This window comes from Rhinatrema bivittatum, chromosome 7 (genome assembly GCF_901001135.1).
Source record: "Rhinatrema bivittatum chromosome 7, aRhiBiv1.1, whole genome shotgun sequence".
NCBI classification, from domain to species: Eukaryota; Metazoa; Chordata; class Amphibia; order Gymnophiona; family Rhinatrematidae; genus Rhinatrema; species Rhinatrema bivittatum.
The window spans coordinates 67781132-67805117 of record NC_042621.1 but is presented as its reverse complement, the minus strand read 5'-3'; the positions used below and the strand labels follow the sequence as shown (position 1 = coordinate 67805117).

General features: G+C 42.9%; 1 protein-coding gene across 3 annotated transcripts in view; it reads left to right on the top strand.

Annotated features, from left to right (window-relative positions):
- The window catches only part of ABCC12 (ATP binding cassette subfamily C member 12), a 158497-nt gene that overhangs the window by 119354 nt on the left and 15157 nt on the right, over nucleotides 1–23986 (top strand). For all 3 annotated transcript variants that reach the window (XM_029608476.1, XM_029608477.1, XM_029608475.1), the window contains 5 exons: nucleotides 11672–11858; nucleotides 15290–15379; nucleotides 15499–15688; nucleotides 19620–19779; nucleotides 23826–23904. In XM_029608476.1, the coding sequence (XP_029464336.1) occupies nucleotides 11672–11858; nucleotides 15290–15379; nucleotides 15499–15688; nucleotides 19620–19779; nucleotides 23826–23904 (706 nt within the window). The remainder of the gene's footprint in view (nucleotides 1–11671; nucleotides 11859–15289; nucleotides 15380–15498; nucleotides 15689–19619; nucleotides 19780–23825; nucleotides 23905–23986) is intronic.

Here is a 23986-nt window from a genome sequence, read left to right as displayed (position 1 = left end):
AACCAAAATGGTGTGGGGTCTGCATCGAAGACTTTTGAGGTGGACCCAACTATGTTTACAAGGAACCAGAGTAGAATAACATAACCTTAAATGTTAAACTAGAGATGAGAAGCAAAAGTTACAATTAAACAAGGGTAATGGAACTGGGGGAAGAAGAGCAGAAGGTAAGTCAATGGTAGAAACAAATATTTACATTATGCTGAAAGTTCGGTAATGGTAGTTATGGTGGGTCAATGATTTAGGGAAAGGCCTCCTTAAATAACCAAGAAGCCTTTTTCTAAATGTTCGCAGGCATGGTTCTTGTCTGAGTTCAGTGGGAATAGCGTTCCATATGGTTGGTCCTGCTATAGAGAAGGCCCGTTCTATTTGCTAGATGATGAGTGGATTTAGTTGGGGGGGGGGGGGGGGGGCGTGTAGGGATCCTCTATAGGCTTCTCTGATAGGTCTGGACGAGGTGTGTAATCTAAGCGGGATTTGGAGGTCAAGGGGGGTTTGGTTATGGATGGTTTTGTGGATGATGGTGAGGGACTTAAACCGACATGATGTGATTGTATCATGAATGCCGGTATAAAAAAGCACTAAATAATAATAATAATAATAATAATATGTATCCCCTGGAGAAGAGGAGAGACAGGGGAGATATGCAGACTTTTAAATACCTGAAGGGTATTAATGATACATAAGATTCAAACCTTTCCAGTGGAAAGGAAGCTGTAAAACCAGAGGTCATAATCTGAAATTCCAAGGGGGTAGACTAAAGAACGATATTGGGAAATATCTCTTCACGGAAAGGTGGTGGATGCATGGAATGTCCTGCCGAAAGAAGTGGTGAAGACAAGAAAAGAAATGAAATTCAAAAGGGCATGGGACAAACAGAGAAAATGATCAGAAAATGGAAATGAAGAAAATTGGTAACCTTTAGGTGTAAGATTTCTGCATGGAGCAGCAGTTAACTCTTAACAGAAGGCAGAGGATGAAACCTGCATGTGGCGGAAGCTACTACCCTAAACAACATTCTGGCCAGGCTGCGTGAACCATTGGGTCTTTATCTGCCAGCATATACTATGTTATTATAATTTAATATATTTTCCTTTATTTATTTACTGTTACAAATTTCTAGACCACGTTACATATTTAATATATCTTAGTATTTTGTTCCAGCTTGTTAATTTTATCACCGCCTTTGCATTCATTAATGATGAATGATTTGTTCCTTCTCTACCTAAGAAACTGTGGTTGCATGTCTTTAACATCACGGGGAGGCCATGCTTCCTTTCGATAAGGTGCTTGCAATGTCGGATTTAAATGAACACAATCAGGATTGGCCATGTTTATTTTCAAAGCAATTCAAGAAATCTTGTTGTCCTAATAGGATATCTGACAACCCCTGTTTGATGCATTCTGCAGTGCTGATTTCAAATAGCACAGGCAGGGGCAACAAACACCACAATGCTTTGGGATGTAAGCTCTAAAAACCAGGACTGAACAAAAGTCTTTCTCCTGGAACTGGGTCACTAGGCAGCTCTGTTAACAGGAGTTGGCTCAACAGGTTGCTGATATATCTACAGATATAGGGGATCATTTACTATGCTGCAATATTTTATCATGGGAGGGGCAAAATATCACAGGAGGTTCGTTCCCATGTTCCCTCTATGTACCTGGATCATTCCAGACTCCTGGGTTTATGCATCTGTGCATCAGTTTAACTGACAATGCTTGATAAGCATTGGTGCCACCTGCAGTTCCTCAATATTTCTCTGTCTCCAGCAGATGGTGACTGATGCATTCACCTGCAGTTTCTGGTGATTTTTTTTTTTTTGGTGATTTTTCTTTTTCCATTTCTTTTCCTCAGGAGCATTTCACTCAGGGGCTGGGTTCCCTGGGAGAACCCTTCCCTGTTTGGTTGAGGTGGATGAGCTGGAGGTTGGTGACCGTTTTGTACGCTCACTCCGGCTCCCCTCCATGAGGTGCAAGTCTGGTGGTCCAGATCCCTCCCTTCATGAGGCCGCCTAGGTGGCTTTTCAGCTTGGGGCAGCTGCTTTTGTTTGTCTTTAAAGATGGTGTGGGCCATGGCCGGCGCCATCTTTAAACATGGCGCCGGCCATCCAGTGCTCCTACCATGTGACAGGGGCTGGCCAATGGCATGGATACCCTGTCACATGGTAAGGGCAAAGGGCCATCAGCGCCATTTTTATTAGTGGCAGCCGATGGCCCAAGAGTGGGAGATTGCTTCCTGCGCCCCCACTGGACAACCAGGTAATTTTAAAAGGTTTTTGGGGGGGGGGGGGTCAGGAGGGTGGGGGAGGCTAAGGGGGTCAGTTTAAAGGGTTGGGTGGTTTTTTTTTTTTTATCAAGCCATCGGCGCCATTTTTATTAGTGGCAGCCAAAATGGCACCGATGGCCCGAGAGCGGGAGATTGCGCCGGGACCCCCCCACTGGACCACCAGGTAATTTAAAACATTTCGGGGGGGTTCAGGGGGGTAAGGGATTTGTTTTAAAGGGTCGGGGTGGGCTTAGGGGTTGTTTTGGTGTGCCGGTTTTCCCGCCCTACCCCCTCCCCCGATTTACAATTTTTCACGATAAATAGGGGAATTTCTATTGATCGCGACTCTAACGATTTTTGACGATTTAAAAAATATCTGACGATTTTTTTAAATCGTCAAAAAACGATTCACATCCCTAGTAGGTTGTTTCCGGAAATAATCTGAAAAAGGGAAGCCCCTGTCGCGGAGTGGACGTGATGATTGTAGGAGAATTCTGCCCAAGGCAGCAGAGCTACCCGTCCTCTTGCCTGTCTCCCACGAAGGAGCAGAGAAATCCCTTCAGGGTGTGGTTAGTCTGCTCTGCTTGGCCATTACCTTGTGGGTGAAAGGCGGGCGTGAAGTCCAGCTGGACCCCAAACGTCTTGCAAAGTGCTCGCCAGTATTTAGCCATGAAGTGCGACCCCCAGTCAAAAGTAATGTGCAGTGGCAAACCATGCAGGCGAAAGATATGTTGTGTAAATAACTGGGCGAGTTCGGGTGCAGTAGGGAGCTTCAGGAGAGCAACGAAGTGGGCCATCTTCGAAAATCTATCAATAGTGACCCATATGACTTGCTTCCCCTCGGACACTGGTAGGTCAACTACGAAGTCCATAGATATGTGAATCTAGGGTTCTGCAGGTATGGGGAGTGGCTGCAAAAGTCCCCATGGGTGACCAGGTAGTGGCATTTGTCGGGCACAGGTTGGGCAGGAACTAACATATGCCTGAACATTGTGATTGACATGAGGCCACCAGTAGTAGAGGGTCAGAAGTTCCAGCCGGACAGCCCTGCCGGGATGTCCAGCTATCAATGAGTCGTGTGCCCAAGACAGGACTATCTTACGCAGGTGGAGCGGCACCATCGTCTTGCCCTGGGGAACCAAGTTGGTGGCAGCTAGATGGACCTTTGGGAACTTTACTCTTCATCTATAAGTCAATTACTATCGCATATGTCTCTTTCGCTAAATAGATCCAAAACGGAAATCCTATATTTGAGTAATAAAGTTACTGAGAAAATGGATATTGAGATAAAATCCCTCTCACCATCATATAAAATTAACTATGAAGTAAGAGATTTAGGTCCTATTTTAGATGCTGAGTTAAATATGAAAGCTTATATCAAAGCTATTAATAAAGATGGTCTTTTTAAACTTCACATTTTAAAAAAACTAAGACCGTTTCTTCATTCTGGGGATTTTCGTACAGTGCTTCAGGCTCTGATTTCTCCAAAGTTGGACTATTGTAATGCGTTATTGTTAGGAGTACCAAATGTCACTCTTCGCCCTTTACAGCTACTTCAAAATGCGGCAGCCCGCCTTTTGTCTAATAGGAAAAAATTTGATCATATTACACCAGTTCTGATAGAACTCCATTGGTTACCGATTCATGCAAGAATTCAATACAAATGTCTGACTCTTATTCATAAGACAATATACGGGGATCATTCTGAATGGCTTAATGCCTCTCTCAGGATCCATACTCCGGTTAGAAACTTAAGATCTCTGGGAAAAGCATTGCTTACAGTTCCTTCTCCAAAAGAGGCACATTTGAATTCAGTTAGGGACAGGACTTTGTCTTTGGCTGGTCCTAAAATTTGGAATTCTCTTCCTGTTGATATTAGAACGGAAACTTGTATCCAGAAATTCAAGAAATTGATAAAGACTTGGCTATTTGAACAGGCCTTTTTAGAGTCAAGTTGAGTTATTTAACATCTTAGATTCTCTTATTGATTATATAGAATTTTAGTGTTATTGTTTTTTAAGTTTTAAATTAATCTATTTTTAGATGTTTTTAGTAATATTTTATGTTTTAAGATGTACTATATAGACTTAGAAATGTGTTTTAGAGAGATTATAAATGTATATTTTATTATTGATGTTAATTGACTAAAATGTGCGTCTTTATGATCTTATAGATCTGTATTGACGTTTTACTCTGTTAACCGTCTTGATTTCTTTTTGAGGAAAGTCGGTATACAAAAATTTGTAAATAAATAAATAAATAAATGGACCTTAGCTGGGTCTAGGATATATTGGGGTGCAACTGGCGTGTCTTCATCTCAGAGATGCGGGAGAGAGCAACATGATATATCATTTTATCTTCTAATCTGATTTTAACTATTTCTCACTATTTCTTTTTTCACATTTTTATTTTCATTTCTTTTTTACATTTATTCTTACTGTTAAGCGTATTACAATGTAACATTTCTAAGTTTTTGTTATATGTACACCGTCGTGATGACTTTTGTTGAATATCGGTGTATAAAAAACAAATAAATAAAATAAATAGTATTCTTCAAGGCTGGTCGGTACCGTAAGGTAAAGTTAAACCGGCTGAAAAACAAAGACCAGTGAGCTTGTCAAGGATTCAGCTGCTGGGCCCAACATAAGTATTCTAGATTTTTGTGATCGGTGTATACCATATCCGGATGTTGGGCCCCCTCCAGCCATTGCTGCCACTCTTCGAAGGCCATTTTTATGTCTAGGAGCTCCTTATCGCCAATACCATAATTCCTTTCAGTAGGGGAGAATTTCCGGGAGAAGTAGGAGCAGGGAAGTAGAGCACCCTTGCTGAATAGCTGGCTGAAGACCGCCACGGCGGCCAAGTCGGAGGCGTCCACCTCAATGAATAAAGGTCAACACGGGTCAGTGTGGCTTAGGCAGAAGGAAGGCCTGTTTTAAGTCTTCAAATGCTTGGAGTGCCTCAGGTGGTAAGCACTTGGCATTGGCACCCTTCCTAGTAAGGGCGGTGAGTGGAGCTACCCTTTGAGAGGAGTAGGGGATGAAACCACCCCAACCCTTCAAATTTGCTTAATTACAAAAAACCCCCCCCCCGCCACCACCACCATCCCGATCCCCTGCCAAGACTTACTAAAAGCCCTAGTGGTCCAGCGGGGTCCTGGGAGCGATCTCTCCCTCTTGGGCCTAGCTTCCTTGGATCTAATGGAGACATATCTTCTTATCCCCATTCATCGGGATCACCAGCGCTATCTGAGGTTCATGGTTCTAGGTCAGCATTTCCAGTTTCAGGCCCTTCCTTTCGGCCTAGCCACGGTGCCCCAGACCTTCACCAAGAACATGGTAGTATTGACAGCGGCCTTGTGGTGCGAGGGAGTTTTGGTACATCCTCATCTCGACGATTGGCTCATCAGGGCAGAGTTGGAGGCCAGTTGTCACTCAGTGGTCAGGAAGGTCATTCAGCTCCTTCAGTCGCTGGGCTGGGTGGTGAATTTTGCCAAGAGTCATTTTATTTATTTATTGATTGATTGATTTTTATATACCGATGTTTCATGAGAACATATCACACCGGTTCACATTAGTTAACAAATATTCATTTAAAAATATTTGCTTTTCCAAAATTAAAATGAAAAGAAGAAAATACAAAGTTTCACAATACACTAATAAAAAACAATAATGTAGCATAATAATTACTAACAAATTTAAATAGTAAAGGTGCAGAACAGAAAGGGCAGAGATAATATAAATAACTAATTATATATAATAAATGGGGTATAAATCATTAAGTTAAGTTAAGAATCTTTGAAGGCTTGTTTGAATAGCCAAGTCTTAATATCCTTTTTAAATATTTTAATGTCATCTCAACCCGACACAGTGTCTCGAGTTTCTGGGGACCCAGTTTGACACGAGCATGGGCAATGTGTTCTTGAGGAACAAGAGAGTGAACAAATTGCAGTCACAGATCCACCGTCTGTTGGCATTGCGGGTGCCCAGAGCTTGGGATTATTTGCAGGTTCTGGGATCCATGGCTTCCACTCTCGAGTTGGTTCCCTGGGCTTTTGCGCATATGAGACCACTATTTATTTATTTATTTATTATTTAAAAGTGTTTATATACTGCGCATTAAGGCATATACGTGTCCGTATAGGCGGTTTACAATCATACAAGCATAATTTAAAACAAACTTAATAAGTCAAGTAATACAAATTTGTTAAAGATTTAGCTTCAGAGTGATACGACCTGAATAGTAATACTGATTATTGTATTCTGTAGGCATCGTTGAACAAGTGGGTTTTTAACATTTTTTTGAATTTTTTACGGTTAGATATTATTCGGATACATTCAGGGAGGGAGTTCCATAATGTTGGACCTGCTACAGAAAAGGTTCTTTTTCTTGTTAGAGCTAGACTGGCAATTCTGACTAATGGGATTTCTAGTAAACATTTGTCCATGGATTGGAGTTGTCGTGAGAGTTTGTATATATGCAACATGGAGCAAAGCCACACAGAGCTAGGATTGTAGAGTAGGTTGTGAATAGTAGGCAAGATTTTGTATCTAATGTGATGCAGAAATCTCTGTTGGCACAATGGAATCCGCTGTCTGAGCTTTTTCATCAGCGGTATCGCTGGATGTTCCTATGAGGGAGAGCCTCTCTTGGTGGCTCCAAACATCTCACCTTCTTCAGGGGGAGGTCACTCTAGAGGTACCAGATTCGATTATTGTTAATACCTATGCCAGTCTTTCTGGTTGGGGGGCAGTTTGCCAGCTTCAGTTGGCGCAGGGTGTGTGGTCACCGGAGGAGTGCTCCTGGTCTATCAACCGCTTGGAGACCAGGGTGGTGCGTTTAGCATTGCTGGCTTTTCTGCCAATGGTCCAAGGTCATTCATTCATAATTCTGTCAGACAATGCGACGACCGTGGCTTATATCAATCGACAGGGCAGTACCAAGAGCTGGATGGTAGCCCAAGAGGCTGAGGAGTTAATGATCTGGGTGGAGGCACACTTGACCCAGTTGGCAGCCTCTCATTGTTATGATTGGTGTGTGTGTGTAGACCCTTGGCCCAAGGTGTGAGTTGTTACAGCCTGAGGGGAGGAGCCTCACAGGTCCGCACCATCAGGAGGCGAGGTGTTGGAGTACAGGAAGGCTCTGTGCATAGTCACAGGGGATTCCCAGATGCCAGGTGATGACCCCCGTAGGATGGTAGAACTGTAAACAGTACTTGGAGAGTCTGAGGAGAAAGAGGGCGCCAGGCAGACGACAGACGGTTGGCGCTGGGACAGCCAAGCAGGAGGTACTCCGGTAGGACAGCCCCAGGAGGCGGAGCTGCAGCGTAGTGGGCGTAGACGAGAGAGTAAAGGCAAACCTGCAATGCAGGAAGTCCGAGCCCAAGAGCAATAGCTGATGTAGACAGGTAGCTGGGACCGGAGGTGACTGGCTGAGCCGTAGAAAGGAGGTCAATGGTAGAATATCCAGGAGAAAGCCCCGAGGAGCGGGGAAGCTTGGGGTGATCTCAGGATTGATGAGCGTGGCCCGAGGAGTGGGGAACGCCAACAGTCTTTGAAATAATATGGTGCAACCCCGAGAAGTGGGGAAGGCCAGCTGAGGACTCACAAGGCATTGCAGTAGTTCCCAGGGAGAGCCGAAAGATAGAGCAGGTAGACAGTTGGGACTCAGGATGTTCGGGGCCAGCCCGAGGAGCGGGGTAGGCCATGGAGCAAGTCCCCGAAGCGCACACTGACCCCCGAGGAGTGGGTGTCAGACAAGGTCCACGTAGCGAGCAGGAACGGCGTCTCAGGAACAAGAGACAGGCAAGGACACGTACGGAATTTGTTGCCAAGTCAGCTTGCTGGGGGCGAAGCAGGAGCTTAAATACAAGAGGCCAATGACATCATCAAGTGGGGACGCCTCCGAGGTTCCCACCGAAGCAGCTTGAAAGGCGGGGCTTATGAAGCGCGCCCCTAGGAGGGCCCAACATCGGAGCAGGAAGTAATGGCATCCATGCCTCCATGAGGAGGCCCAAGGAACGCGGCAATGTAGGCAAGCCCGTGCAGCGAGAAGACCCAGGGAGGGTAGAAGTATGGAACAAGTGGTGAGTACTCGCAGTTGCAGCCATCTGCAACCGACAGGCATAACAGTCATATTGCAGGCAATGAGAATGTCCAGGCAGATTTTCTAAGTTGCAGTCTTCTAGATCTGGGTGAATGGAACTATCAGAGTCAGCGATGCAGCTCATTCATGAGAAGTGGGGTTGTCCACATGTAGATTCGATGGCATCTCGTCACAATGCAAAAGCACCATGATTTCTGCAGACGAGACTCCGGAGTTGACACTCTAGTGATTCCTTATCCTCAAGGAGTTCTACTTTACATGTTTCCTCCATGGCCTCTGGTGGGCAAGATCTTGGGCGGAATAGAGAGACACACAGGGGAGGTCATATTGGTGGCTCCGGAGTGGCCATGTCACCTGTGATTTGCGGATCTCGTCAACTTGGCCATGGATGGTCCAATACGGTTCAGTCACCTCACTCATCTGCTCCATCAAGGTCCCATATTTTTCGATCAGACAGATTGCTTCTGTCTAGTGGCTTGGCTATTGAGAGGTGACATTTAAGGCACAAGAGGTACCCAGAGCCAGTTATTACTACCCTTCTGCATGTGAGGCGCACATCTACCTCTTTGTCTTATATCCGAGTCTGGAAGGTTTTTGAGGCTAAGTGTGTGGCCAAAGGTGTTGCTGCTTTGCTGGCTTCAGTGTCCCAGATTTTATCCTTCCTGCAAAATGGCTTGGGCAAAGGCTTGGCATTTAACTCTCTCCGAGTTCAGATAGCGGCTCTGGCCTCTTTGCAAGGGACAATTGACAGAGGAACTTTGTCCTCTCTTCCTGATGTTGCACAGTTTCTTCGAGGGATTAAGAATTCACGTCCTCCGGTACAGTCTGTCCATCTTGGAATCTTCATCTGGTCCTTTGAGTTTTGTGTGAATCACCTTTTGAGCCTTTTCGTGGGGCAACTCTTAAGGATTTGATTTTGAAAGTTGCTTACCTGGTAGCCATTTGTTTGGCGCGGAAAATATCAGAGTTACAGGCTTTATCTTGTAGGGATCCGATACTGCAGATTTCGGATTCAGGGGTGTCCTTACAGTCGGTTCCATATTTCCTTCCCAAGGTGGTGTCAGCTTTTCATGTTAATCAGATGGTTGAATTTCCAGCTTTTCCCAATGTGGTTGCTTCTTCTCCTCATGCGAGGGAACTCAGGCGTTTGGATGGCCTTACTGAGATATCTGGAGGTGCCAATGACTTTCGGAGATCTGATCACCTATTTGTTTTGTGGAGTGGTGCAAAGAAAGGGCTCCAGGCTTCCAAAGCTACTATTGCGAGGTGGCTCAAGGAGACTGTTGGGTCAGCCTATATTCTTAAGGGCTGCCAGATGCCGAAAGGTTTATGGGCTCATTCTACTCGATCACAAATGGCCTCGTAGGCGGAGGCTTAGTTGGTGTCACCACAAGAGATTTATAGGGTGGCTACATGGAAGTCACTGCATACGTTTTTGAGACATTATCGCCTAGACGTCCGGGATCCAGAAACTCATTCTTTTGGCGAGAATTTTTTACGAGCGGGACTCTCAGGTCCCATCCCGGTTAGGGGGCTTTGGTACATCCAAGGAATCTGTAATGATCCAGGTATGTACAGGGAAAGGAAAATTGGTTCTTACCTGAAAATTTTTGTTCCTGTAGTGCCATGGATCATTCCAGAGCCCACCCACTTGATGGATTTGGAGAGTCTTCAGCTCAGCTGTGCCCTTTTTGCTATGCAGATTTTTCGTCAAAGCTTTAACAAGTGTTTTCAAGTTTTTACAAGTGAGTTTTTGTGCTTGGGTACATATCAATACTGAGAAACTGCAGGTGACACCAGTGCTTATCAAGCAGTGTCAGTTAAACTTTATCTGTCTCCATCTGCTGGCATGGATGCATAAATCCAGGAGTCTGGGATGATCCATGGTTCTATAGGAATGAAAATTAGCAGGTAAGAACCAATTTTCCTACATTTGGCCCCTTCCTAGGAAAATATTGTGGCAGCCTCCCTATAATATTTTTTTCTTGCAGAAAAATATTGCAAGAAAAAATATCCGCTGGAAAAGGGTAAAAAAACATGCAATGGAGGCCCAACTGGGCCTCCATTGCATGTTTGCATGAGATTTGGAGAAGGGTCTCTCAACCTAGCTTGATGTTACCCAGGTAGAGAGTCCATCAAGCTAGGTTGAGAGACCCTTGTCCAAATCTCATCTTGGAGTGAGTTTCCTCACCCCGAAGGCCAGCTAATCTTCACAAGAGACCACTGTTCTGTTCGTACGTCTCATGTACAATGTGAAAGCGGCCCCTAACCCCCTACATTCTTACCTAATCCCCACCTCGAGTTACTAGGTGGGCCTATCCTAGGGGTACAAATACCTATGTATGGGACATACTATTATGGCCAGTCTCTCTCTCTCTCTCTCTCTCTCTCTCTCTCTCTCTCTCTCTCTCTCTCTCTCTCTCTCTCTCTTTCTTCTGGGAGCATTGAAAAACAGGTCCCCCAGTGGTTGCATGCAGAAATACATCAGGTTTGTCACTTATCGCAGAATATGAAATGGTATCACAATAGGGAAAGGTTTTTAGCCAAAATATTGCGTGGAAAGCTGTTTTTCATGTGTTAGCACTGTAGCATAGCTGTAAACAAATGTCAACAATGCAGGTTCCACAATGAGTCACTACCTAGGAAAAGGATTTCGGCATCATCAATTGTTTACTGTTTCGAGAAGTACAAAGTCCAGGGGGGACACAATGAAGTTACTAGGTAATACATTTAAAACTAATAAGAGAAAATATTTTTTTACTCAACGCATTATTAAGCTCTGGAATTCTTTGCCAGAGGATGTGGTGAAAGCTTTTAATGTAGCTGCATTTAAAAAAGATTTGGACAAGTTCTGGAGGAAAATTCCATTAACCATTATTAAGGTGGCATTGCAGAAATCCATTTCTTATCCCTGGGATAAGCAGCTTGGAATTTATCTATCCCTTAGGATCCTGTCAGGTACATGGAACCTGGCTTAGCCACTGTTGGAAACAGGATATTGGGCTTGCTGGACCTTTGGTTTGACCCAGTATGGCAAGTCTAATGTTCTAATTTTCACATTCCTATTTTATTGACCCTGATCATGTCCTTGTAACTTAAACAAAAAATACTTCCATAACTATTGAGAATATATTCTTGTTAATGTCATCATTGTGTACAGTCTCTCTGTGGACAAAGCAAGCATTTTCACCCGTAAATTTGAAATGAAACCTGCTGTGTAAAGGTACAGAGGTTGAACTCTGGTGTATTTTTGTATAACAAAGAAGTTTTTCATTGTCTTTTTTTTTTTTTTTTCCACTTTAGCTTCAAGTTTTTAAATGATGAAAACTCTTGTCATTATCTCCTATTCCACTGTGCCTTGAGGTGGTTAGCAATAAGAGTCGACTTTCTTATGAATACGGTATCCTTGATTGTGGCTTTATTTGTTGTTTTGAGCCCTGCAACTATTAGTCCATCAGCTAAAGGCTTGGCGTTGTCTTATACCATCCAGGTAAGATAAAATCATCTTTTGAAATATATATACTAGAAATACATTATAGCATAGCTGGAAGAGGTTCATATTACCCAAACCAACCATCTGACTTTACCTAGAAAATTATGAACATAATCGAGTTAATGTTCATATTATACAAATTCTACATTTTACCCATAATAATAACAATATTATATAACATTTTGCTGGGGGCAGGGGTGGGGGGGGGGGTTACTGTTTCCCTTAGGGCCATAAAAGTATGTGTTAGTTGGGGCTACTCTCTTCATCCTTCTCTCTACAACTCCCAGAAAGTGAGCTTGAGTCAAACAGGCTGGAATCGGACTCGGTATTTAAATAAAGTTTACTGATTATTTATTTATTTATCGAGTTTTATATACTGTCATTCGGTTTCGCCATCATAACGGTTTACAAAATACAATGGTTTAGAAGGCTAAGGAGGTTAACAAGGTTTTCAAAGAGTTTCAAATGAATTGTTAACAAATTGTTTCCAAAATGTCAATCACTCTCACGCCACCTTTCCACAAATGAAACTGTGCATCTGAACCTTTTACATTATCTCTCTGCTGGGGTGCTTGTGCCCATCTCTCTAGCTCCTAAGAGGGAGCTTGCCATGGTTTTCTCATCTGTGCACAAACAGCCCAATAAAACGGGAAATCCTATGGGGGAGCCCCATGCCATGAAAAGATCCTACCGGAGTCCAAAGTTCAATCTGGTGCCCATAGCCTATGTCCTATAATCCCTTTGGGGTGGAGATCCAGTTGGGAGTCTCCAGATCTTGATGTTTCAATCCCTTCTCTCCTTCCATGCTGGGTGGCTTCTCTGGGGAAAAAAAAAAAGTCTGATGTTCCAGTCTTGATTAAAGCTCGCTATCTCCTTCTTCCAAATTGTGAAGAGGGGTGGGGGAAAAACATCCACACTAACAGAAAGGAGAAAAATGCAAATGTCTCTAAGTCCAAAAATATTTCGTGCTGGAGAGTGCTATCACTGGTCTTGCATCTTCTAGGAAATAGAAGGATTCCAGCCCCTGCCCTCGATTAGGGGGGGATTACCTCTTTCCAAAGCACAGGGTGTTCCCCAGTATGAGAAAAACATATCTAAAACCTAACCAAAATCTCCAAAAAATATCTCTCTCTTAAAAAATGAGGCAGACCCTATAAGACAGGGGGAGTTCTGTTGAGGAATCTCCTCTGAACACAAGAAAATATACCAAGTTTGGCTCATGGACCCACCCCTCAGCAGGACGAAAGGAAAAATAGCTCCTTACTCTTCAAAAGCCAACTCAAAAATTGACCACACACTCTCTACCTTTAGCTCCACCTAATGCCCTTGGGAAAGCCAATCATGGTCAGCTCTTTGGAGAGACTGAAAAGGGAATGGAAAATCCCACTATGCTGTTACTAGTCCTGATGGTAAGGGACCTAGGGCCATCTTGTGGCTAACCGAAGGGTCAGCCACAAATAATTTTTGTACTTTTTGGCCCACTTTTCCAAATGATGCTCATAAATTCAGGTACAATAAATTTGTGACCCAAAGAATTTACAATCTAAGGTGGTGCCCGAGGTAATGGGAGATAGAGTGACTTGTCCCAGGTCACAAGGAGTGTCAGTGAGGGAGGCAGGGTAACAACATATAATATTCATATGTAATAATATATATTATATATAGAGAGAGCATAGATTATAAGTCTATAAACATATTCTAATAATAACAAAGTTTCATTGAATTCTCACTGCTCGAGTATCAGAAGTTATCCATGTTAGAAACCTTCCAAAATACTAAGGCCTAGAGTTAAAGACTGGGAAATAAAACAGATTTTTAAAAAGTGCAATATGACTACAGGATAGTTTGCTTACAAAATTCTGAAATGGTACATCTTTTGCTAGAGTCTTTATTTGCATGCAATTTCTGGAAAGGAAAACATTCTGCAGGGAAAAAAAAATGTGAAAGTAAGAGCTGGAGCTGGAATCACTAGGGGACTTTTGTCTGATCCTTAAATTTAACCATTATGAGCAGAGATCACACAGTGCTGCTTGCACAGATGTTTGCGTCCTCTTTTTTCTATTCTGTGAAATATTCTTTTTCCTTCCAGGAGCTGCAGGAAATTCCATCCTCGGGAAAGAGCTTTTCCATTTCCAAACTATGGGCCTGATTTCCTAAAGTTTTTCTACCATTCTGTGTCTATGGAAAAAAATGCTTAGTAAATGAGGTCCTAGGAAAGCCGATTGGCTTGAACATTGTTTGCTAGGGGTGTGCTGCTGTTTCATTTCAGTTAGTGTGCACTAAAATGTTTAGCACATACTAAATGGTTACTGCACACACTAAAACCAGCACATAATCTCCAAGTGACTACCTGGAAATTATCTTTATCCCGACGAATACGTAAATAATTAAATACTGAGAACGAACTGCATGTAATCTCCCCAGAGACATGTATAAAAGGACAATTTAAGTCAGAAATTAAATAGTATATAATGAATTCATTGTTACCGGTTATTAATGGCACTTTTTGTAAAGTTTAAGCTATTTTATTACTATATGTGCCATTTTGTAAACCGTTATGATGGTAAATAAATTAATGACGGTATAGAAAACCTTTTAAATAAATAAATAAATACATTTTGGCATGCACGAAACAGTTTTAGTGCACACTGAAATGAAATGACAGAAAATGAAACCAAAAAACCAAATGAAAAACATTTTTTGGTGAACACATTCCCTATTTTTCACAATTTGTTCTTTTTTTTCCCCCTCTACTTTTGTCTGAGCCTTCTATGGACCTTATTCAATAAACATTTTTTTATTTATTTTTTTTAAATAAAGCCCTGTGTAGCCTTTGTCCTCTTCCATAATTATTCCTTGTCTTATTTAGATATAACTTTAAATCCTGGAGGACATCTTCTTTGGACAATTTAAACTCTATTTGTAATGGATGTAATACAGCCTACAAGACGTTCCCACCAGAAGTAAGGGAACTGGTACACATGGTTTTCCAAAAATATACCCCTGTCAGTATCCTCAACAGTTAATGAGGGGGGGGGGGGGGAAGAGGGACACACGTGCACACAAACATAGCAATCTCGTAAGGGTAAGAATGGGACCTTAGCATACTCCAGTGGAGATCGTATGGGAGTTTAGGGTGTGAGCAAATGGCCACTTGCCTGATTTATAAACCAGAAAAGACTGCCTAGACCAATCTGAAAAAAGAAAAGAGGTTCTTGTGTTTATCCTTAAAAAATACAGTCAGTATCACATGCATACCTTCTGCATTATTTTGGAAATATGGACTTCACTTGTTCTACGTACTCTAAGGTTTTTTTTTCAACCGATGAATTATAACAGTGTGAGAAATTATACAAAAAAATTTAATACACTTACAGAAGAACAATACATTAGTTATTTGACTGCACAGCCTTTGCTCTACCTTCTAGTTAACTGGACTTCTACAAATATGCATCAGAATGGGAACTGAAACAGAATCTAAATTTACCTCTGTAGAGCAAATTCTGGACTATGTAATGGTGAGTTCTAAAGTTATTTGGAGCACAAGGACCATCATTTTAATTAATCAAGTTTAACGCAAATTGTTAAGTCCTTTGTTTATTAACTACAACACTGCACATTCCTCGTTCTTTCTTAGAATTGTGTTCCCGAGGGACCAGATCACATTGAAGGTGTAAATATTTCCAAAGAGTGGCCCCATCAAGGTGCAATAACTTTTAAAGATTATCAGATGAAGTACAGAGAAAACACTCCTATGGTTCTCAAAGGGCTGAATATGAGCATCCATGCGCAAGAAACCATTGGTATTGTTGGAAGAACAGGGTCTGGTGAGATTCACCTTCTTTTCATTTCATTGCCACGTTTATGATCAATTTTTAGCATAAACTATGTCAGCTCTTCAGGAATCCAATCACGTGTTCTTCCCTAGAACTTTTATCCAGAGCACTTTCCATGCAGATTAAACAATTTCATCACTCAGTAATAACTGGAAATTATTTGATAGGATGGAAGATTTAGAAGGCCATGCTGGCATATAAATCTTTTTAACTCCATGCCTACATAGATGCTATAAACAGATGCCTTAGACAGCAGAATATTTCTTTGACTTAAGGAGGCACGCCAACTGCTCTTCTGAAGCAAAACATAGTTCATTTTGACACTCTGTAATAAAAAACAATGAGTTATTTTATACACTTTGGGGTAGATTTTAAAAGCCCTACGCGTGCCTAATCAGGGAAATATGCATGTGTCTCGGGCTGGCGCGCAGCGCGCGTATTTTAAGAAGCGTCCATGGACGCGCGTATCTCCTGGTATGCACACACAAAAGAGAAGTCCAAAAAAAGAGACAGGAATGGACGTGAATTGGGGGGGACGTGGGTGTTCTGGGAATTTAAATGGAAACCAGCGAGCAAGTATTTATGTGCACAAGCACGCGCCGGGGTCCCCTACCGCATAACTTTACTTCTGCTATAGATGGCGTGTAAGTTATAAAACAAAAAAAACTAGGCTGCTCACTGGGGTTTTAAGGGTTGGAGCAGGTAGGGCAAAAGATGGGTTAGTTAGCTAGGGGGGTTAGGAAGTCCTATCCTGTAACTGGGCAAAGTGGGAATGAACTGGTTTAACCTGTAATTTCGTCGGCATATGCACACATCCATATAAAACGGTACGCACATTTACATGCGTCCGGCTGATTTTATAAGATGCACGCATATTTAAATGGCCGTGTCCATGGGCAGGAGCCAGCATACGCGCATTCATGGACGCCCGCGTGGCTGTTTTGAAATTACTGTCTCTGCCTTGATTCTGTATTTGTAGAGAATCAGGTATTGTGCAGTACATGAACTGCAGACTTCTGCAGAAATCTGCAGGCATTCTGACTGGCTGTATACAAATTAACGTGGTGGTCTTCAGACACTTTGAGATCACTCCCAAATTGCTACCCATGGGACTCTGCAACTGTTTCAAAATGTGGTAGTGTACCTTTCACACTAAGGAGTTCAGTTTCAAAGGAGTTAATTATTTCATTATTGATGTTTAAATGTATTAGACTAAGGAATTTTACTTCCTGCTCATTCTGTTTCATTGTAAACCGGTTTGATATGCATTTTATGCAGGAAAATCGGTATAAAAAAACTTAAAATAAATAAATAAATGCGTAAAAGCAGCATATATTTTAACAATTTTCAAAAGCCCATTTATGCATGTAAAACCTACTGACATTTCAGTCCTATGGAGTGAATTTTCAAAGGATTTATACATGCATAAAAGGGGCAATTTTCAAAAGCCCATTTTTTTTTTACGCGCGTATAACCTTTTGAAAATTATTTATTTATTTTATTTATTTAAGTTTTTTTATATACCAACATTCAAGACAGTAGTCCCATCATGCTGGTTCACAAGAAACAGGGGTGCAATAAACTTTACAATTTGAACAATGGTGCAGAAAAGCAGTTACATGTAACAGGGAATCAATAACTAGGAGTAAGAAGGAAAATGAAGATCAGATAATTATATATATATATATAATAACATTATAAGAGGTGGCTATTAATGCTATTACTAGCGAAGAATGTTGATTGGAGGAGGTTAAGTAATGTTGGAGTTAGGAAAGGCCTGCGTGAACAGCCACGTCTTGAGTCTTTTCTTGAATGTTGAGATGCTGGGTTCCATTCTAAGATCCGGGGGAATGGCGTTCCATAAAGTTGGACCAGCTGTGGAGAAGGCCCGATCTCTAAGCGTGATGTGTCTGGTAGTTTTGGCTGGAGGTACTTGAAGAGATCCTTTGTAAGCATCTCTTGTCGGTCTTGTTGAGTAGTGTAATCGGAGGGGGATATGGAGATCGATTGGGGCTAATTGATGGATGTTTTTGAAAATGGTGAGAATGGTCTTGTAGATTATTCTGAAGTGGATAGGCAGCCAGTGGAGGCCCATCAGGATAGGGGTTATGTGTTCTCTTCTCCTGGTGTTAGTGAGTATACGGGCGGAGGCATTTTGGACCATTTGCAATGGTTTGGTGTGTGAAGAAGGGAGACCAAGCATGATGGTGTTACAATAGTCCAGCTTTGCGAAAATGATTGATTGTAGAATCGTTCTGAAGTCATGTGTGTGGAAGAGAGGCCGTATTCTTTTCAGCACTTGGAGCTTATAAAAGCAGTCTCTGGTGGTTTTGTTGATGTTCGCTTTCAGGTTTAGGTGATTGTCAATTAGAACTCCTAGGTCTCTCACTTGTGTAGTATTTGGTAAGGCTGGATGAGTGGGTGTGAGGGAGCTGTTTTCTGGTGTGATGAGTAGAAGTTCCGTTTTTGAAGAATTTAGTATAAGGTTGAGACTTGTGAGAAGCTGTTTGATATTTTGGAGGCAGGTTTCCCAGTGAGACAGTGTTTTTGCGAGTGACTCCTTGATGGGGATCAGGACCTGAATATCGTCAGCGTAGAGGAAGTGTTTGAGATTGAGGTCAGTGAGAAGTTTACATAAAGGTAACAGATAAATGTTAAACAAGGTAGGAGACAGGGATGAGCCCTGAGGGACTCCTACTGACGCAGGGTGAAGAGAGGATTCTTTATTATGAATCTTAACCTTATATCCTCTGTTGCTGAGGAAGGTTCTAAACCAAGATAGGGCGGTGCCCGAGATACCTATGGCTGTTAGTTGGTTGATGAGAAGAGAGTGATTGACCGTGTCAAATGCAGACGAAAGGTCGAGTAGGATCAGAAGGAAGGATTGTCCTTTGTCTAAGCCTAGGATGATGTGGTCGGTCATAGAGATGAGAAGGGCTTCCGTGCTTAAGGTTTTACGGAATCCGTATTGTGATGGGAAAAGTAGGTTATTGTCTTCAAGGTAGTTTGAGAGTCGGGAGTTTACCAATTTTTCCATTATCTTGGCTATGAAGGGGAGGTTGGCTATAGGTCTAAAGTTGTTAGGATCGTTTGGGTCCAGATTTGGTTTTTTGAGAAGGGGTTTGAGTGAGGCTAGTTTGAGGTTGTCCGGGTAGAGTCCTTGAGTGAGGGAGCAATTTATGATATCTGCCAGGGTTTTGGCGATAGAATCTGGAATTGATAGTAGTAGTTTAGCTGGGATGTGATCTGAAGGGTGGGAGGAAGGTTTCATTTTCCTTAGAATTCCTTGGATCTCCATGGATGAAGTTGTGTCAAGTTCTTCTAACTGAGTGTAGTTGATTGAGGGTTGACGAGTGGTTAGTGGAACAGTATGGTTAGTGGGGAGCTGAGATAGAAGAGTGTTGATTTTGTTGCTGAATATGGACCTCGTAAGAGGTCTATATTCAGTAAGCTGGTGAGTAGACAAGTTATCCCTGCTAACGTTTCTCTGACAGAAACACTGGAAGCATGCTAACAACATTGCTGTCAGTGTCTGGTCTGAGAGCAATATTGTTAGCCTACCGTTCAAGCACTAGTATCGAAGCAATGCTAGAAGTGGCCAGGAGCACGGTAAGACCGTACCGGCTCCCAGCTCACCTTGGGGGGGGGGGCAGAATGGGAGTAGGGGCGATAGTTGATTTGGGGGGGGGGGGGCAGAGCCAAGATTATGACCAGACTTAGCGTTACCTGCTATGGTGAAGCTCTGCACCTGGAATCCCTCTTTTTATTTTTTATACAGATGAGTTATCTGGCAAATACTTATCTGGGCAGTGGTTGGATATATTTAAATCTCTGGGTTTATCTGGCTAAGTCCCGAACTTTGGTAGGACAAATTATTTTGAATGTTGCCCCCTAAAAGCACGGCACTGCATATCTTCCACAGGGAAATCGTCCCTCGGGGTGGCCCTGTTCCGCCTGGTGGAGCCAGACGCCGGCTCGATCTTGATTGACGATGTGGATATCTGCAAAGTTGGTCTGGAAGACCTGCGCTCCAAACTGTCCATTATTCCTCAGGATCCGGTTCTGTTCATTGGCACCATAAGGTAAGGCAGAGGAGCCGATCAGAAATAAAAATGCATGCAAGGCGAGAGCTTTGCTGGTCAGTCCAGAAAAGGGCACGTATTTGGACAAGTGACATTCCGAAACGTCGCTGAAGAAAACAATCAAAGGCATAAGAGCCCATCTTTCATCTGCCAAAGCATGGAAGCAGATGAAATGTCCGCAAAGCTTTTTTTTTTAGTTTTAATAGACTTAACATTATTGTGTATGAGATGTCAATGCAGAAAAGGAGAATGATGAAAGTCTCTGAGTCGGTTCTGAATAATAGCTAATCAGAAAGAAAAAAAAAACAATGGGCAGGCTTAAAGAGCTGAAGCAGTGAGTCAGCATGTGGCACAAGACTCAGTGCTGTTTAATTCCCTCGGGACTATTTTTTTAAATTTTTTATTGATTAACAACAACTCACAAGGCTGGGAAAGACGCGGCATAGCATAGCCAGCCATTCAGAGCCCAAGCAGTGCAGGTGAGGGCATGGACTCAACTGATGTTTCTGCAGAAGCCTGGGCTGCCACTGGCATGGGAAATTTGATTCATCCAACTATCCTGTTTGTAAAATTATGGTCTGCTTTAAACTGAAATCGTGAATTATACTTAAGGCTTCTATTTTTAGGTGTTTATAAATTGTAAATGTAAGGTGTTTAAATTTTCCAACTATTTAGGGGTTCTTTGAGGTTACAAATAGCTGGGGGTGTTTTAGCAGCATGGAAAAAGCACACAAAGTGGAGGATGCAAAGCAGGCAAGGGGAGCAGTGAGAGAGAACTACGAGAAATAGCGTTTTTCTGAATTTTAAACGTGAAGGGCCAGTGTCGCTGGTCACCTCTGATGTCATTCACAGGAGGGTATTCCAGCGCCGCACTGTCCTCAAGCCTCTCCTTTTTTCAGAGATCTCCGCTGCTGGGCTCAGCTGCCCTTCGCTTTTCCAGACCCCACTGTGGGCCTACAGGCCTCTATAGAGCCTGCCCTCGTACTAGGGAACGGCCTGGCAGCCAGTCCAGCCAAGCTCCCAATGAATAAACACAAAAACAGTTCCTGGTAAAAAAAAAAAATGTATCAGTCTTTTCCTTTTCTATAGTTCCCACTGACAACCACAGATGGGCCACAAAAACTCCCCCTTGCACAGCGACACACCGTCTGGCTTCTCCAGCCAACAAACCGCCCTGCCTAGGAGTTGCACAACCCGCCCCAACTCCCCTCCGGTTGTGCAGCAGGTTGCAGCCTTCCCCCTCCAACAAACAGAAAAACACGGTGTAGCCAAACTAAAGTAAAAACATTCCCCCAAAACACATTAAATTCCCCCTTCCTTCAGCAATGTCACTCACTCCGTTTCCATGCTGGATTCCGAGGGTCCCTCCGCTGGGGAATCGATGTCCATCTCCTCCCCATTCCCTGGGGGGCTCAGCTTTTCAGGCCACAGGAACCATTCGAGCACGCCTTCCTCCTCTACCACCATTGGCTCGGGTGTGTCCGATTCACTGGAGCTCAGCTCAGCTGCCTGATCGGCATCTTCTCTCGCCCATTGGTTCAGCTGTGCCTCCGTGAACCTGGGAGTTGTAGTTCTTTTTTGACCCTCAAGCACCCTTTGCTGTCAAACACGGGTCTTGGTTTGCCCCTCCTTATTCCAGCCCAGGTTTTCCTGCCTCAAAGCTGGTTGAACTTCATCACAGCCGGATTTTAAAAAGGTTACACGCACCGGACCTATTTTAAAAAAGCCCGGCGACACGCATAAAGACCTGGGACGTATGTAAATCCCAGGGCTTTACAAAAGGGGCGGGGTGGGGCAGTCTGGGGGCGGGGCCAGAGGCCTCTGACAGAGCGACCATTGCCGCAGTGCCGGAGGATCGTGTGCGGCAAAAGGTAAAATACAAATTTTGGGGGGTGTTAGAGTAGGGCTAGGGGGGGGAATGGTTAGGGGAAGGGATGGGAAGGTCAGATTAAGGGGGAAGGGAACGTGGAAAGGCAGCGCGGCTTGGCGCGCGCAAGGTGCACAATTGTGCACCCCCTTGCGCACGCCGACCCTGAATTTTATAACTTGCGCGTGCCCGCGCGCAACCTTTTAAAATCTACTCCTATGCACCTTTTTTTTTTTAAACAGGCATGATTTGTCAGTGTTTATCGTTAAAATCTAAAATCAGAAGCCCTAATTATATATATGTCATGTGGGTGGGTAGGAAGATGTTGTAGGGAAGGGAGTTTGACAGCTGGACGCACCAAGCATGCCCATGCTATGCCATATGAAAAACAGTTCTAAGATGCTTGAGTTACTATATATTCAATTTCTATCTGAAAGTGGCTGTATGAATTTGGACAAAAGGTGTCTTAGGCTGCAGAATCGTACAAATTTCAGTGCAACAGGAAAAAAACTAAGCTTCTGGAACTCCCCTGTATCTCGCCTTCCAATCTTGGCCCATAATTCTGAAAATATACTCAGATAGGAAGTTTACTACATCAGGTAACAGGGGCGCACACACTTCATGCAGTTGTCTGCCATTTTGAATCCTCTGGCCTCAGTCTTGAAGAATTTTTATGAGTTAAGTGATTAAGGACTGGTGCATGTGGTGCTCTTTATGTGAGCATCTATGCAACTGATAGGATACCTCTTTCTACACAAATTTTTCGGCATTGTGTTTAGTTTGTTGCTGAATAATTTTGATCTGCTAACAGACTACAAAGTCCTTACTTTATTTATTTATTTGTTGCAATATTTATATTCTGCTGATAATAACAGTCATGCTCAGCAGATTACAATTGCAACATAAAATACAACAAATAACAGCATAAAATAGCAATAAAAATAAAAGAAATATGTCAAAGTTACAAAAAAAAAATCCCTATGAAAAAGCCTTAAACAATAAACATTTTAGTTTCTTTCAAAAAAAAGCTTAAAATCAATGAGTAACCGAAGCTCATCTGGTAATGCATTTCAATATGGCAATTCTTCCCATAGTAAAAAAAAAAAAGAGCTTTAGGGATGCTTTACCCATCCTCAAGCTGGTGATAAAGTAGCACAATCTTTGGCTCAAATTGTATCACCTGCAGCTGAATTGCTGTGGATTATTTAAAGCTGTGATATCTCTGTCTGATTTGAATGCATTTCCATTCATGTGAATGGCTATTAAAACATTTCATTCTGTGCCTACAGTTAGTTTAAATAAGTCTTGGCATGAGATTTTTTAAGTGAATAAGATGATAATTTTAAGATAAGGTGATTGGCCTTGTTACCCATTGTATGGGATGGGAAAAGTTTGTTTTAAATAAAGCCGTAAGTTCTTTTGTGAATAGACTTCCACCGAGCTTTAATTTCTCTTTTTTCCTAGCCATGAGAAATTCATGGAGCTTGGGCAGCAATACATTCTAAATTACTCTTTTTTTTTTTCCTGTTAAGACATCAAGGGAGTCTTTTCACTAAGGGGCAAATCTTTAAAGGTACGTGCAGGCGCAGATTTGTTCGTGCAACCCGGCACGAACAAATCTACGCCCGATTTTATAACATGTGCGCGCTGCCGAAATCGGAGCGGCCTCGGAGGGAACTTTCCTTCCACCTCTCCCCACCTTCCCCTATCTAACCCATCCCCCAGCCCTACCTAAATCCCCCTCCTAACCTTTATCGAAGAAGTTACGCCATGCCTCCGAGGCATCCGGCATGGCAGCAGTGCCGGATGCCTCAGTCCCGCCCCCAGCACACCCCTGGGCTGGTGCCCCGCCCACGACCCCACCCTGGCACGCCCCCTTTTGCAAGCCCCGGGTCTTACACACGTCCTGGGGCTTGCGGGCGCCGCCGAGCCCAGGGGGAGGTTTTCGGGGGTTGCGCGCGTATTTTACGCACGCAACCTTTTGAAAATCTTCCCCTTATAGTTTTGTTAATGCTTTTGTTCAAAAACGTTATATCTTGGCTAGAACTAAATAAACCAACTTATTGATGGATTGCTGTCCATCAGGGATTTTGTCAAATAAAGGAAGTCCAAGGTACTGTACACGAGTTGACTAATACTGTATGACATGTACAGTTCTGTTCTAATTTTTGTGTGCCAGGTATAACTTGGATCCGTTTGATAAGTACACAGATGATCAGATCTGGCAAGCTTTAGAAAGAACATTCATGAAAGACTCCGTAAGTAAGAAGGCTTGACCAAGCACGTCTTTTCTCTTCTGTCCTGCTTTGAATGTTCCTTCTTTTATTTATTTATTTATAC